This window comes from Oncorhynchus mykiss, chromosome 9 (assembly GCF_013265735.2).
Source record: "Oncorhynchus mykiss isolate Arlee chromosome 9, USDA_OmykA_1.1, whole genome shotgun sequence".
Lineage (NCBI taxonomy): Eukaryota > Metazoa > Chordata > Actinopteri > Salmoniformes > Salmonidae > Oncorhynchus > Oncorhynchus mykiss.
This window is the reverse complement of record NC_048573.1, coordinates 25,569,116-25,584,775: the sequence shown is the minus strand read 5'-3', so window position 1 is coordinate 25,584,775 and position 15,660 is coordinate 25,569,116. Positions and strand designations below refer to the sequence as shown.

At 44.2% G+C, this 15,660-nt stretch overlaps 1 protein-coding gene across 2 annotated transcripts; it reads left to right on the top strand.

The window, feature by feature from the left end:
* Window positions 1–2,527: 2,527 nt before the first annotated feature.
* On the top strand, window positions 2,528–14,160 carry LOC110531827 (macrophage-capping protein). Of its 2 annotated transcripts, none has more exons than XM_036987683.1 (9): window positions 2,528–2,677; window positions 7,541–7,734; window positions 10,025–10,179; window positions 10,699–10,860; window positions 11,057–11,206; window positions 11,515–11,601; window positions 11,838–11,970; window positions 12,196–12,287; window positions 12,629–14,160. In XM_036987683.1, exons 2-9 carry the CDS (start codon window positions 7,542–7,544, stop codon window positions 12,692–12,694), a joined length of 1,038 nt encoding a protein of 345 aa, XP_036843578.1. In that variant the 5' UTR covers window positions 2,528–2,677; window position 7,541; the 3' UTR covers window positions 12,695–14,160. The 2 variants fall into 2 exon arrangements, with proteins under 2 accessions (XP_036843578.1, XP_036843575.1); XM_036987680.1 differs by lacking the exon at window positions 2,528–2,677 and adding an exon at window positions 3,929–4,068.
* The last annotated feature ends 1,500 nt before the right edge of the window (window positions 14,161–15,660 follow it).

Sequence of the window (15,660 nt, the reverse complement as noted above, 5' to 3'; positions counted from 1 at the left end):
TGGGGACAACAAAAGGCCACTTTAAAACGTGCAGTTTTGTCACACAACACAATGCCACACATCTAAAGTTTTGAGGGAGCGTGCAATTGGCATGCTGACTGCTGGAATGTCCACAAGAGCTGTTGTCAGAGAATGTAATGTTAATTTCTCTGTAATAAGCCTCTAACGTCATTTTAGAGAATTTGGCAATACATCCAACCGGCCTCACAACCGCAGACCACGTGTAACAACGCCAGCCCAGGACCTCCACATCCGGCTTCTTCACATGCGGGATGGTCTGAGCTGGGTTGCCCCTGCCCAGTCATGTGAAATCCATAGATTAGGGCCTAATGAATTTATTTAAATTGACTGATTTCTTTATATGAACTGTAACTCAGTAAAATCTTTGAAATTGTTGCATGTTGCATTCATACTTTTGTTCAGTATTGATCTGTCATTCTCATTGAAAGTAAGTCTAAGAAGCGGTAGATCTGTTCTGTAAGATTCACCAACTTCAAACAGCTGAAAATAAAATATTTGGGTTTCGGGAAAGATATTTCACAGCGGTTTAGATGCGACAATAATTCTCTACACTATACTTGCTTGTTTTATCACATAAACTGAAATTAGGCGAACTATCAGAATTTGAGCAACCAGGAAATGGCGGAGTGATTTCGCCATAGTGCATCATTAAATAATTCAATAGTTAGGCTACAAAACTAAAACAATCCAAAACAATTCAAATCAAAAGGCCTGATATGTCATATGACATAAATAACGCAGCTACATCCAAGTACCCAAACGTAACATATCATACCAATTTGAGTGCCCAGGTTTGATGTTTACTATGTTATGTCTAGTCTATGAGACCAGGCTGGAGACCCCAGTGCGGACACATTCTGAAATCAAAAGATAGTTTACTATTTGGTTTAAAATCTCAGGTGAAGATCAAGAGAACAATAAATAATTTTCTGTGAGAATACAGCAATTTGCTTTGGGTAAAAAAATAAAGAACGGCTTTTGTTTTCATAGATGTTGCCTACGATGCAATAGGCCTACTCGTCATAATTTTAAGGATAACAAAAACTGCTTAGTTTACATTTGAACGTCGCAGAAGCTTCGGATATCTTCCCAATGAAGTAGCATAATTTTGTTGTTTGGCTACTTGAAAAGAACTAGGTCCTATCACTCGCAGCTCACCTCTTCCAATGCATTGTGGAAAAGTCTGCATCATATTCTAGTAGATGAAGAGCCGAAATGAGTAGGCCTATAACATCCTGGCATTTAAACCACAATCGATTTTTGAAACGTTGCATACTATTAACATTATATTTTCGTATACTGATAATGCATAATGCGTGATTGCGTTGTTTCCCACTATTCGTTGATTTCGGTAGCGCATCCCCATATCTAATTCATCAGCTGTTGTCAAAGCCGAAAAGAGTTTGACATGCAGGAATTTAAAGTATGTCTATACTCGACTTTCGAAATGTCACGTACTATTAAACTTAATATTTTCGCATACGTTTGAGTTCGAGCCAACAATTTAGGACACAAGTATGGGTATCCTGATAAGGCCATTAAAGACGAGACACAATTGTCCAGACTGACTACAAGCAAACATAATATGGGAAAGAAGGTTTAAATGATGGGGTTGGCTGGACACTGCTCCTGTAAATCAGTTCCCCAAATAAAAAATAGAAACATGAGTTTCAAGAAATATGTGCATTGGTCCAGCCTACCCTATACTTAGGGAATCCACAAGGGTCAAATAGAGATCTAATCATTACCAGGCTGATGTCACTGTGAAGAAGGCCATGCCATTTTTACAGTGGTCTGGTTGAGCAGTCAGCCAGGAGAGTGTTCCCCATACAAAGTGTGTCTATGTGAGAGGCCATAGATGAGTAACACTGGATGGTTTTGTTATGTTGCTATGATTTGGTTGCCCTGCTGTGTTTTTGCTGGTTCCCTGGTGTGTTTTGGCTGGTGCCTTCGCTCTGTTTTTGCTGGTGCCTTCGCTGTGCTTTTGTTGGTGCCTTCGCTCTGTTTTTGCTGGTGCCTTCGCTCTGTTTTTGCTGGTGCCTTCGCTCTGTTTTTGCTGGTGCCTTCGCTCTGTTTTTGCTGGTGCCTTCGCTGTGCTTTTGTTGGTGCCTTCGCTCTGTTTTTGCTGGTGCCTTCGCTCTGTTTTTGCTGGTGCCTTCGCTGTGCTTTTGCTGGTGCCTTCGCTGTGCTTTTGCTGGTGCACAACTCTTTCTTAATCTTTTCTGCAAATTGTGTCTCCTTCATGCCACACCCTCGCACTCTCACACAACTTATTCATTCTCTGTTCAGCCCTACTCTCACAGTCTATCTGTTTCCCTAGTTTCTCTCTTTTTACTTAAAGAAAAAGTCGTTTTCTGCAGTTTCATTGTTCTGTAAACCACAGGGCTGGGCTATGATTGCATGAGACAAAGACAGGAAGAGCTTGTGTCTTAGAGTCTGTGTGTGTGTGTGTGTGTGTGTGTGTGTCTGTGTGTGTGTCTGTGTGTGTGTGTGTGTGTGTGTGTCTGAGAGTCTGTGTGTCTGTGTGTGTGTGTGTGTGTGTGTGTGTGTGTGTGTGTGTATATATATGGACGTGTTTTCTTTGCATGAGTGCATTTCCTTTCTTTGTCTGCACCGACGTGTCCTGATCCATTTCCTCCTCACCTAAAGTTGCAAGGTAAGTGCTCTACAAAATAACTTCTAACTACTTTTTCCCCATTTCCCTTATTTTCATCGTCTTTCTTTTCTCCACAATTTTTCCTTATCTGGGATGCCTAGCAGGGACATATTTCCCTAGGCACTCCATTTTTTTTATCTCTCCATCTGGATTTTTTCCCCCTCAAATTAGCTGAGGAATCTGAGACTGAACAATAAAACTAGTCACACTTCGCTTGCCTCCCTCTCTCCATCCCTCCCTCTTACTCTCCTTCTCTCCACCCTCTCTCAATATCGCTATCAATCATAAAATGTTTAGCTATCTCTTTATTCTCCTCCCTATTTCTCTCTCTCTCTGTTTCGAGATTGTTTATGGACTCTGCTCTGTACGTAAGTCCTTTATCACCTATCTCAATGTAATTATTCCCCTTGCATTTCATCCCTCTCTACTTCGCTGCTCCTCTCACCTCATTTTTATCTCCCGCACGCGCACGCAGGAGCGTGCACACATAGACACGTGGCAAATTGCTCTCATATCTCCCTCCGACACTCCCTCTGTCTGCCTGTATTTTGTCCCCTCTCATATTTCTCCCTCTGATTAAAAGCGCATGAATGATCTGATTGGCTCAATGACCCCAGTATCCTATCTCTGACCCCCATCTCTCTATCTCTCCCGCCATCCCTATCAATCTCCATCTGACTTGAGGCCATAGGCCGCTCTGCTGCTCAAGGCCAAAGGCCTCGGTTCCCTGTCTCTTGGGCTACGTCCCAGTTCTCTTATATTGCCTCCTATCCTTGTACCCTTGTTTATTTTCCTTGATCACTGATCTGGATGGAAGAGACTGAGTGGGAGATGCAATGGAGACCAATTGTCCTGTCTTGTCCAGTCCATTCTAATCAATGCTCATGAGAGACAAGAGACGAGGAAAGGAGGGTGTTCATTTGTTCATGGTCAGGGGCAATCTACAAATTGCCTGTCGCATCAGAATTAGCTATCTGTCAGTGTTAGGACACATCTCTTCCCTCTCCCTTCGTCTCTCCCTCCCTCCTTCCTCCCCTGGCCCATGGAAAGTGTCTAGGCAGTTGAGAGGGGAGATGGGGGAGGCAGTAGAGGGAGAGAGTGGGGAGGAATGCAACAGTAGGCAGGCCCAGCAGTCATGATTATCACCGTGGTGTTTAGCGTTTGTCAGGAACCCGACTCTTCCCCCACAGAGCGCCCTCGCCATGGCCGCTCAGATCACTCCCCAGGCTCACATTACCTTCCTCATATAAGCTAACCAGGTGAGGAGCACCAACACACTCCTCCTCACCCAGGCCCCCTCAGTCCACTCACACCCACAGTCACGAGCGGCCATCAGGCAGAATGGAGCTGGAGACAGGTGCGGTGCCGGAGCTAGCCGAGGGGATCATGCAGTTAAGTGGACCGGGGATTTTTCCTCTTCACGACTCTGTCTAAGCATTGTAACCCTGACGCCTACCGTCGCCCGCCTGCAGCCCTTGTGTGTGGCGGTTGGTGGTGGCAATTTGGCAGTATACCTAGGCTAGCATGTGTGTTATATTTACTCTCTCTCTCTTTTTACCCATTACTCATTTTCTGACAGGTTACTTTTAGTAGCTTGTTTTTGTTTTGTTGACTTGATTCTCTGGTTTAGTTTTTCAGCTACTTTGCTAACTGGATTTAATATGTCTGTTCTGCTTTCACAAGGGCCTAATAGTCTTGCTGCTAGGTAGCATGAGAGTTTAGCTTCTATCCTCCTCACTGGGATCCTGCAATCCCTGCTGAAAAAAACGCATACACCAGCCTACTTTTCAAGCTGGTCCATGCTGGTCAAGCTGGTCTGACCAGCATGGTCTAACTGGTTTGGCTGGTCAACCAGCTCATGCTGGTATGCTGGTAATGCAGGTATGCTGGTGACCAAGCTGGTCCATGCTGGTCTATGCTGGTCCAGAATGGTCAAGCTGGTATGTCAAAACCATGGCAATCATTTCCATATTTCCCAGCATGCTCTATTTCAATATATGTTTTGTTTGTTGTGTTTTTGCATGTACATTGATTGATTCATTAATGAGTCGTATGCTACACAAAGAGACATAACATACATGTTTCTAAACTAATCCAGTCTGTTAGTTGGATTTTATTGCGCCCGTTACTGAAATGGTTGTTCCAGTTTAGATGGTTTAGGTCGTCTCTCTCATTCCACTTTCTACCCCATTCTACATTTAGCTTGTGGGTGAATACAAGTTACAATTGTTGGATATCCCCACTCTGGCTGGATCCCAATAGGAATTCAACATCACTTTGCAAGCCAGCATGATGTGACTTGCAGACCTGATGTGGCCACTGTATTGGGGAAAAACTAGGCCCTCAAAGTAAGGCCTTGTGATCTATGTAATGCACCGTCTTGAATAATGAAGCACTTGGATGATGGTTTTGCTGGGCACCAGCAAAAACACAGCCAAGGCACCAGCAAAAAAACAGCAGGGCACCACCCTATGCTGGTCTATGCTGCTGTTTTCAGCAGGGACGTGCATTAACTTCCTCGCCTGCACCTCCTTATACCTGAACCTGTGATGTAATAGAAAGTTATTGATTCAGGTTTAGTTTCACATGTATTGCCGTTTTGTGTTTGTGACATAGTCTCAACAGTATTAAGTGACTCTGCTCTATTAGCGTCAGGAAAGGGTTTAGCTGATCCTTTAACTGGGTTTAGGCATGTGTTGTGTACTGCTTCTGCTTTTTGGCACAAAAAACACTCAAACGCTGTCCAGCCACATGTGAATTCTTTCTCCATTGAGTAAGCAATTATGAACCTGTTGACCTATGTGCTCACACCAAGTTATGAAAGAGCGAAAGGCTGCTGTTGCCATATCAGTGGATATGTATTTGATCTAAAGACGAATCAAGGATAGCGACCGGCGAGTACTTAGCGTGTTTGCGTCACTTTCTTCCCCCCCCCCCCCCCCCCCCCCTCTCTTTCTCTCTCTCTCTCAGTAAGAACATTCAGCCGATTGTTAACCACGGCTCTGTGTGGTTGTTTGGAGGGAGAGAGAGAGTGAGTCATAGTTGCAGTTTCCATAGATGCCGATCCAAACAGCCGTGCTCTTTGTCTCAGGGGTGGAGCGTTAACTTCACAAAGTCGCCGACTCAAGACGTTTGTGAGCGCTCGAAGCTGCTGACTCTATCCATGACCTCCCATCGTCATGTATAACCGTTTTACGATGGGCAATGGCCGTGTGCCAAGCCAGTTTGGTCCCACTTTATCAGCACCAAAGTTTTTTCAGTGGCGCCCGTATAACTGAAAAACCGTCAACTCAATGCCATGCCAAGAGTTTTTACAGCTTTAGTTAAAGCAACCTTGTTTATTTTTTATTTTTATGAAGACGTGTTCTGTGCATGCGCTGGATTGTGAGAGAGCGTTTTAGTTTCTTTGGGACATATTTTTCCTAAATGTTTTCGTTGGCCATTAAAGGACTGGCTTCTTTCAAGGTTACCCAATATCCAGGCCATTACCCTTCATGCTGATATTACAAATATAGAGTGGAAACCAAGCCTTTACCAGTCTGGCTCCCACGTCACCTGGTAGTTACCTACAGTGTAATTATAGTGCAGCTACACATGTTCTGTGAGAGTTGGGTGAACTCTTTGGTGAGTAGTGTTACTGTGACGTAGTGTACTTACTACAGCTATAATACACCCTTAAAACCTGCTTATTACCCATATAGCCCTTTGATTGATTTGTTTTTAGGTGTAACGTTGCTGGATCGACAGTGAAGCAGCCACTTTAAGACAAACAACAGGACATCCCATTGAATGAGGATAGACCATACAAAACAAATCAACATTAGAGCTCTGTTTCAGGGTGAATAGGTTGTAAACGATAAACATCGATACTACCTGTCTCCCATGATATTCCACCTGCCTTACATTTTATACACAGACAAAGGTCTGCCAAAGGACATTGGCCACGTTTAGTGTAGTCGGAACAACTGTCTGAGGCCAGGTGACTTGAGTGTAGCCGGTACAACATCCAACATTCATTTACCCTGGAGTATGACTCTATCACTTACTGAATCGGATTGCTACAGGGAAATAACAATGGCAGAGGTACTATGAGTCGATAAAGCTGTGTATATTAAAGCTTTGGAAACTGTGGCTAGAGAGAGACGCAGAAGAGAACGCGAGAGAGAGCAAGAGAGAGGGAGAGATATTTAGTTCAGTGTGTGCATGTGAGACGTGATACGACTCACCCTGCAGACACACCCTCTTTTGTACAACCACAAGTGTTGTATGGGTCGGTTTGCCTGCTATGTTGTCGTATTACACAACAATGACGTAACCCATCTACCCCTATGGTCTTCATCAAGCAACTTGACCCCTCATTTTGCATCCTCTCTTCTACTCATTTCCACCTCTATTTCCCTGTTTCTGTCTTCCGGCAGAAATAGTGATTGTTATCATGCTGTGGTTATATGAGTTGTCACCCATCCACTCCATTCTCTGTCTGCTTTCCAATATGGAAATCGGTGTTCTTGCCAAGTGAAAGCAATTTCCCTTAGTTGACTGTTTCTGCCACCTCCAGCGGCAACAACTCCCCATCTCCATTTGATTCACTTGATAGCAAAGAAATACACCCCTTCTCACAACCCAGAAAATACAACAGACTCCACTTACACCCTTTCTCTTCCAACTCTCCCTTCCCCAACTCTACCATTAATTTGTCCTCCACCCACACCTCCCCTGACCCACTCCCTCTACCCAGTGCAGAATGCTCCCTTTCCAGGCAGCCACCCTCCCCATAATCCTACATCCTACCTACCATCCATCCATCCCCCACCACCATCACACCCACTGACCCACTCTCTCCTCTGCTTCTTCCCAATGCAGAATGTTCCCCTGCCAGGCAGCGCCGGGCCAGTTTGGACCAGAGACACGGGAGCCGGGGCTGAAGGTGTGGCGGGTGGAGAAGATGAAGGCGGTGCTGCTGGAGCCGGCTGAGGTGGGGGCTTTCTTCAACGGAGACTCCTACCTGGTGCTGGAGCACAGGGGGGACCAGGGGGCAGACCTGCACATGTGGATAGGTGAGGTTACGGAAAATGGGTGCGTGTTAACAATGCCTTTGGAAAGTTTTCAGACCCATTGACTTTTTCCACATTTTGTTATGTTACAGCCTTATTCTAAAATGGATTAAATAAAAAAAACATCCTCAGCAATCTACACACAAAATCCCATAATGACAAAGTGAAAACAGGTTTTTAGATTTTTTTGCACATTTATTGAAACTAAAAAACAGAAATACCTTATTTACATAAGTATTCAGACCCTTTGCTATGAGACTTGAAATTAAGCTCAGGTGTATCCTGTTTCCATTGATCATCCTTGAGATGTTTCTACAACCTGATTGGAGTCCACTTGTGGTAAATTCCATTGATTGGACATGATTTGGAAAGGCACACACCTGTCTATATAAGGTCCCACATCCCACATATAAGGTCCCCAAGAGAACAGTGGCCTCCATCATTCTTAAATGGAAGAAGTTTGGAACCACCAAGACTCTTCCTAGAGCTGGCCGCCAGGCCAAACTGACCAATTGGGGGAGAAGGACCTTGTTCAGGGAGGTGACCAAGAACCCGATGGTCACTCTGACAGAGCTCCAGAGTTCCTCTGTAGAGATGGGAGAACCTTCCAGAAGGACAACGATATCTGCAGCACTCCACCAATCAGGTTCATCTTCCAACAGGTCAACGACCCTAAGCACACATCCAAGATAATGCAGGAATGGCTTCAGGACAATTCTCTGAATGTCCTTGAGTGGCCCAGCCAGAAACCGGACTTGCACCTGATCGAACATCTATGGAGAGGCCTGAAAATAGCTGTGCAGTGACGCTCCCCATCCAACCTGACAGAGATTGAGAGGATCTGCAGAGAAGAATGGAGAAACTCCCCAAATACAGGTGTGCCAAGCTTCTAGCGTCATTCCCAAGAAGACTCTATGCTGTAATCGCGTAATCAACAAAGTACTGAGTAAAGGGTCTGAATACTTGTGTAAATCTGAAATTTCAGTTTTTATTTTTAATAAATTAGCAAAAATGTATTAAAACCTGTTTTTGCTTTGTCATTATAGGGTATTGATGAGGGAGAACAATTAAAAAATTATAGAATAAAGCTGCAACATCACAAAATGTGGAAAAAGTCAAGGGGTCTGAATACTTTCCGAATGCACTGTATATGTCAAATAAGTAGTGTCCAGAGTTTCTACTGACCAGGGCCTGTATTCACATAGTGTATCAGAGTAGGAGTGCTGATCTCGGATCAGGTTCCCCTGTCTTATTCATTATGATCTAAAAGGCTAAACTGATACAAGATCAACACTCCTACTCTGAGAGGGTCTGGAGATTTTGCTGGTCAAGTCACATGTTCATGAGAAACTCATAAGGTCCCACTAATAAGGTACTGGGCATAAAACCCTGCAGAACTATGTAGTAAAATACTCCAACACATACCCTTTATTGAAGTACAAGACAATGCTTTGATCTATACAGATATTTGCCAGAGCTTCAATAGAAACAGGTGTAGGAGCATTTGAGTGTGCTACTCAACTAACTGTGATGGAATGGGTGAGTTGCGGTCATCATAGGGCAGGACGAGGACTATCTGTGTACATTAGAAAGTGGATACATGTAAGAGTGGGATGGAAAAGGATGCCTCAGACTCTTGGCATAAGAGCCCTCCATTATCTTCCATGGATGGGGCCTCGTAAGCTCGTATCCAGTACTGCGCTGTATATCCAAACTACTAGCCAACCCATTGTGTACATGCCTAATTAACCTCCTCGCGGTTGAAAAGCTAATAACCCGCACCCGCAGTGATGACACACACGCCGCGACGCTGACCCAACGACTGATTATGTGAGGACGGAGACTAAGACGGATGGATGGAAGGCTGATGAGAGAATGGGGATGGGGGAAATAAAAGAGGAGAAGAGCTCCCCAGGGGAAAGGGCTGGGTTCTGTGTGTGTGTTCATAAAAAATGCAGTAGGGCTGTTATAGTACTCAAATGTGGCTGTTGTTTCCAGCATGTATCCGGTGCTTAGGTGACACTAAGCCAATTGTCATTGCATGGAAGAGGGCTCCCCTCAAAAAGCGCCCTCTCCCCTCTCTCCCTGGCCTCTCTGTCGCTCGTGACCCCTCCCTCCACCTCTTACATGACCCCTCCCTATTTTGTCTTTATTTACCTGTCACTCATTTTAGTCTATGCACCCCATTTCACCCAACCTCTCTCTCCCTTTACCGCCTGACTATTCTCTTTTTTGTAACTCTCCCCCTTTTCTCCCTTTCCCTACCTTCACCCCCCCCCCCTCTTCCTCTCAGGTGAGAAATCATCTCGTGACGAGCAGGTGGCGTGTGCCATGCTGGCTACCCAGCTGGACAACTTCCTGGGTGGTGACCCCATCCAGCATCGCCAGATCCAGGGCTACGAGGCCCCAGAGTTCATGAACCTCTTCCCCAGGGGGGTCAGCTACAAGGTGGGCAGGAGGAGGGAGGATACTCCTAGTTCATGTTTACTGACAAACACAAGGTCCAATCCTATCTTGAGAAATGCACGTGTATGGGATTTCATGTGGAAACTTGCCCATGGACATCAATGTGTGACTTACTGTACCTGGAACCTTGTAATCTGTGTGATTCCCACATTAGATTTGGGTCCACTATGAGTAATGCATGTTTATCCTAACTTGTGTTAGGATTGAGTTCTGTATTGCCAGTAAATGTAACGTTTTTCCTGTAGAAGCACTACTTTGCATAATTTCATCATATGCTGCTGATTTCTTACCATGTCATTCCATATCTCTCTCGTTGAAGAGTTAGCCAGTAAAACCCCAAATACTTCCTGGTTAAATACAGATAAGAGGAATCGACCGTAAACAACATTGTCAGATTGTTACCGTTCTCTTCTCTTCTTTCTTTTCCTCTCTTCTATTACTTTTACTCACTCTCTCTCAACAAAAAAAAACATACGTACGCACGCACACTCACACGTGTAGGACGGTGGTGTGGAGTCGGGTTTCAGGCGACCCCAGGGTGGGTCAGGGCCGGTTCACAGGCTGTACCAGATCAAAGGGAAGCGCAACATCCGTGCCAAGGAGGTGGAGCTGAGCTGGGAGAGCTTCAACAAGGGAGACTGCTTCATCCTGGACCTGGGAGAGGTGAGATAGAGGGAGAGAGAGGGAGAGAGAGAGGGGGAGAGGTGACAGGGAGGTGGGGGGAGGGGTGAGAGCAAGAGTGGGGAGAACATGACATTGTTGCCTTGCCAAATCCAAATGTCCAATTTCCCCTCATTTAGTGATCAATAAAGTAGGCCTTATAAAATGTTTTAAAAAACATGTCTGTTTATGTCTTTAGACCATATTTTCGTGGATAGGCTCGCAGGCCAACATGTTTGAGAAGCAGAAGTCGCGTGAGATTGCTAGCCTGATCCGCGACACTGAGAGACATGGTAAAGCACGCATCACTGACATCAGTGAGGGAGAGGAGCCGCCGGAGATGCTCAAGGTAAAATGGCCGACATAGTCCTTTCCTCCCAAAGCAAATTAAAACAAAGTCACAGACCTAGAGACTTGTCAATCCTCTAATGTCTAGGCATATTTAGAGACTTTGATATTGAGGTATACGAAGGTAATGGGTCTATAGTTAGTCAGACAAGTTACAAGTTCTTCCATTCTGTCACAAACTAGTCTACTCACAAACACTTTTGTTTTGTGGACTGAGTTTGCTGACATGATGTTGAGGATCTAACTGACTTAAAAAAAAAATGTTTAACTCACCACAATCCATGTTCCACTCTGCCATGTGATTGACAGGTGCTGGGACCAATGCTAGAGCTGGCAGAGAGCACTCCAGAAGAGGACAGTCAAGCAGACGTCTCCAACTCCGCCTCCCTCTACAAGGTGGCTGGACATTGCAATTCTATTATGAAACAGTGGTGTGTCTCGTGAAATGTTCTATTGCATTACAACAGTACTATTGTAAATGGAGAGCTCACCCCATTTTAGGTATTTTGGAACGTAGACTGCACAGCACAGCTAGCTATACTTTGGGTCTCTTTTTTTCCCCCAAGAGCAAACAAGGTGAACTAGATCACAAATTAACTAAAAGTCATGGCCGGTGTTGTTGTCCTCCACAGGTGTCCGATGCGACAGGTAAGATGAAGCTGACCAATGTCTCTGAAAAAAGCCCATTTGCCAAGGACCTTCTGGTGCGTGACGACTGCTTTATTCTAGACAACGGGGCCAATGGAAAGATCTTCGTCTGGAAAGGTGAGGAAAACATGTGAACCTCAACTAGCATATTTCTGCTCCATGAAATGTATCCCTGGAATACGTTTTTCGATATCCAACTAGATATCCAGTGTCTCATTAAAAACTCATTTAATCCGTGTTTGTATTGAATAAAGTGAAATGACATTATCATGGTGAGACCTTACTGAGACCTCTATGGGTTAGACTGAGGTGAGACATTATCCCACTTGTTATGATTGGCAGGTATGGGAGCCAATGCAGAGGAGAAAAGGGAGGCCTTGAAAATGGCAGATGACTTCATCCAACAGATGAACTACCCCAGGATGAAAACACAGGTGAGTCAAGCATGATCTCACAAATGACAAAAACCCAGACATTATATTCTTATTGTCCACCCATTAAGTCTACCCAGCAGCATAACGTCAGCAAGTGATAGCGTCATGATTTTATTATACTTGAAAACAGTAGAATTTGCATATTTAAGTCCAGTAAGTCAAATTCCATGTAAGTCTTCCTCCATTATAACATTGCACTGCACAGTGTGTTGTGTAACCACCAGGTCATGAACCCAGTGTCATAAATGCTTTGTGTGTATATAGTAGGGTGGTTTATGTGTATATGATGCACTAGATAAACAGTTATGACCGGGTAGCCAAATCTCTGCATTGTCTTACAGGTGGAGATTCTACCACAGGGGAGGGAGACGATCATCTTCAAGCAGTTCTTCAAGAACTGGAACTAAACTACAAGGGTTTAACTGTTAACTGTTGCACTCCTAAAATATAATGAAATAACAACCTGGAATATAAAAGGTCTCAATCAATGTTTAAAAGTCTTCTCATAAGGAGTGAAAACATCTCAAATTCAAGAACATATTGTTGTTTTTTTATATGTGTTTACTTATATGTATATATTTGTAAGGTACTGTACTCACAGACAACTGTTTAGTCATGCATAGGTCAAATGAACTCAAAATAATGAGAGCCTTTATAATGATGTCACAGCAAATGGATCCCTAAGTCACTACTACTGGTTCTGACTGGGAAGGAAAACATGTGCTCACTGGTTTTATTGGGCTCTGTTAGTGGTCTTATTTAAAGCCAAGATGATATTCCACAAAGCCTATAAAGTTAATTTGTTTGCTTTTGTCTTTTTTTGTTTTTTTTTGTGTTGTTTTTTACATTTGTTTATGAATTACAGGGACATATTCAAATAAGACCTTTAGTAGGCTACAGTTTATGAAAATAAATGGAAACTGAAAGAACCCGTACAGCAGGTGGCTTCGTCAGCTCTCACTATGACATTGTCTGCGTTCCAAAATGGCACCCTATTCCCTATATAGTGCACTACTTTTGACCAGGGTCCATAAGGTCAAAAGTAGTGCACTATGTAGGGAATAGGGTGCCTTTTGGGACACATCCATTAAGTGACTATGTTTTTATTACCGGAACCTATTCTCCCCTGTTTGTTTTCCTCACTGGAATAATCAATCCATTTTGACCTTTCACCTGCATGGTGAGAAGTTCCTTGGTTGTTTCACTTTTTCCATCACTGGATAAACACTTAACGGGTTAACCCCACCTACACCTGAGGGAATGAACCTTCCATAAACGTTAACCTCCAGGGGCTACTGTTGGGGTCGTCAGAGATAGCCTATGTTTATGTTCTTAAAGTGTATATCTAGCTAATGTCTATCGTCTTTGACTGGGGACTGATTGTCTGTCCTGAAGTGGAGGTGACCGTTGGTTTCTGTTGCAACCTGGAGATTATTAGGCTAATATTGGCCTTCATTCCTTTGACGTGTGCGATTAACACTCAAAACTGTAAAAGGACCCCCTTCCAATACATGCACCCACACACTATTACGGTTCTTTTAAGGCCCACACAGACTGTACGATTTTGCCATCCCCAAACAACATTTCCACATCTTGGGCAAATTCTTAGGTTGTAAACGATTGTCGGACATCTTGACTCATTCAGTGTGACAGGGTCTAGGTCTGACGATTAAATACCACTACTTGTGGTTTTGGGCGCCGACAAAATTCTGTCAGTGTCTGAAATGTTGAGCCTTTATCATGTGGTGTGACTGGTGTTAGGAGCCTTTCCCGGTGACTAACAAACAGGAACACCTCCGGCACTGAGTATGCACACAATAATACAATTGTTGTGAATAGTCCGATTATTAAAATAGTTTGATCTAAACATTGACATGCTTTGCAAGAAAACTATTTCCTAATAATCTTGTTTACTTGACACATCTGAAATCAGGTTACTGTGACAATGTTGCGTTAGGAGGTAGGTGAAGGAGTCGGGCGCAGGAGAGCCGAGATGTCTGAGATGCAGTACTTTTAATAGGCAAGTCTACCAAACACAGATATGGCACAATACAAAAGTCAAACGCCCTCGACAACAGAGACACCCGTTACTCACGCAAGGAGGAACAAACAAATAACAGTCTTAAATGCTTGAAAATAAAAAATCTCACCGACCTACATCACAAATGAAATAATCCCGCACAAACCTAGGCAGGTAACAGGGTAAATATATACACACAGAAATGAAGGCAAACGAAACCAGGTGTGAAAGAACCAAAGACAAAACAAACAGAAAAGAAAAAAAGGATTGGTGATGGCTAGTGGGCCGGAGACTCCGACCACCGAGCACCGCCTGAACAGGGAGAGGAAGGAACAGGGAGAGGAGCACCGCCTGAACAGGGAGAGGAGCACCGCCTGTACAGGGAGAGGAAGGAACAGGGAGCGGAGCACCGCCTGTACAGGGAGAGGAAGGAACAGGGAGAGGAGCACCGCAGGGTACAGGGAGAGGAAGGAACAGGGAGAGGAGCACCGCCTGAACAGGGAGAGGAAGGAACAGGGAGAGGAACTACCTTCGGTGGAAGTCAAATTAAATCAAATCAAATGTTATTTGTCACATACACATGGTTAGCAGATGTTAATGCGAGTGTAGCGAAATGCTTGTGCTTCTAGTTCCGACAATGCAGTAATAACCAACAAGTAATCTAACTAACAATTCCAAAACTACTGTCTTGTACACAGTGTAAGGGGATAAAGAATATGTACATAAGGATATATGAATGAGTGATGGTACAGAGCAGCATAGGCAAGATACAGTAGATGGTATCGAGTACAGTATATACATATGAGATTGTAAACAAAGTGGCATAGTTAAATTGGCTAGTGATACATGTATTACATAAGGATACAGTCGATGATATAGAGTACAGTATATACGTATGCATATGAGATGAATAATGTAGGGTAAGTAACATTATATAAGGTAGCATTGTTTAAAGTGGCTAGTGATATATTTACATCATTTCCCATCAATTCCCATTATTAAAGTGGCTGGAGTTGAGTCAGTGTCAGTGTGTTGGCAGCAGCCACTCAATGTTAGTGGTGGCTGTTTAACAGTCTGATGGCCTTGAGATAGAAGCTGTTTTTCAGTCTCTCGGTCCCAGCTTTGATGCACCTGTACTGACCTCGCCTTCTGGATGATAGCGGGGTGAACAGGCAGTGGCTCGGGTGGTTGATGTCCTTGATGATCTTTATGGCCTTCCTGTGACATCGGGTGGTGTAGGTGTCCTGGAGGGCAGGTAGTTTGCCCCCGGTGATGCGTTGTGCAGACCTCACTACCCTCTGGAGAGCCTTACTGTTGAGGGCGGAGCAGTTGCCGTACCAGGCGGTGATACAG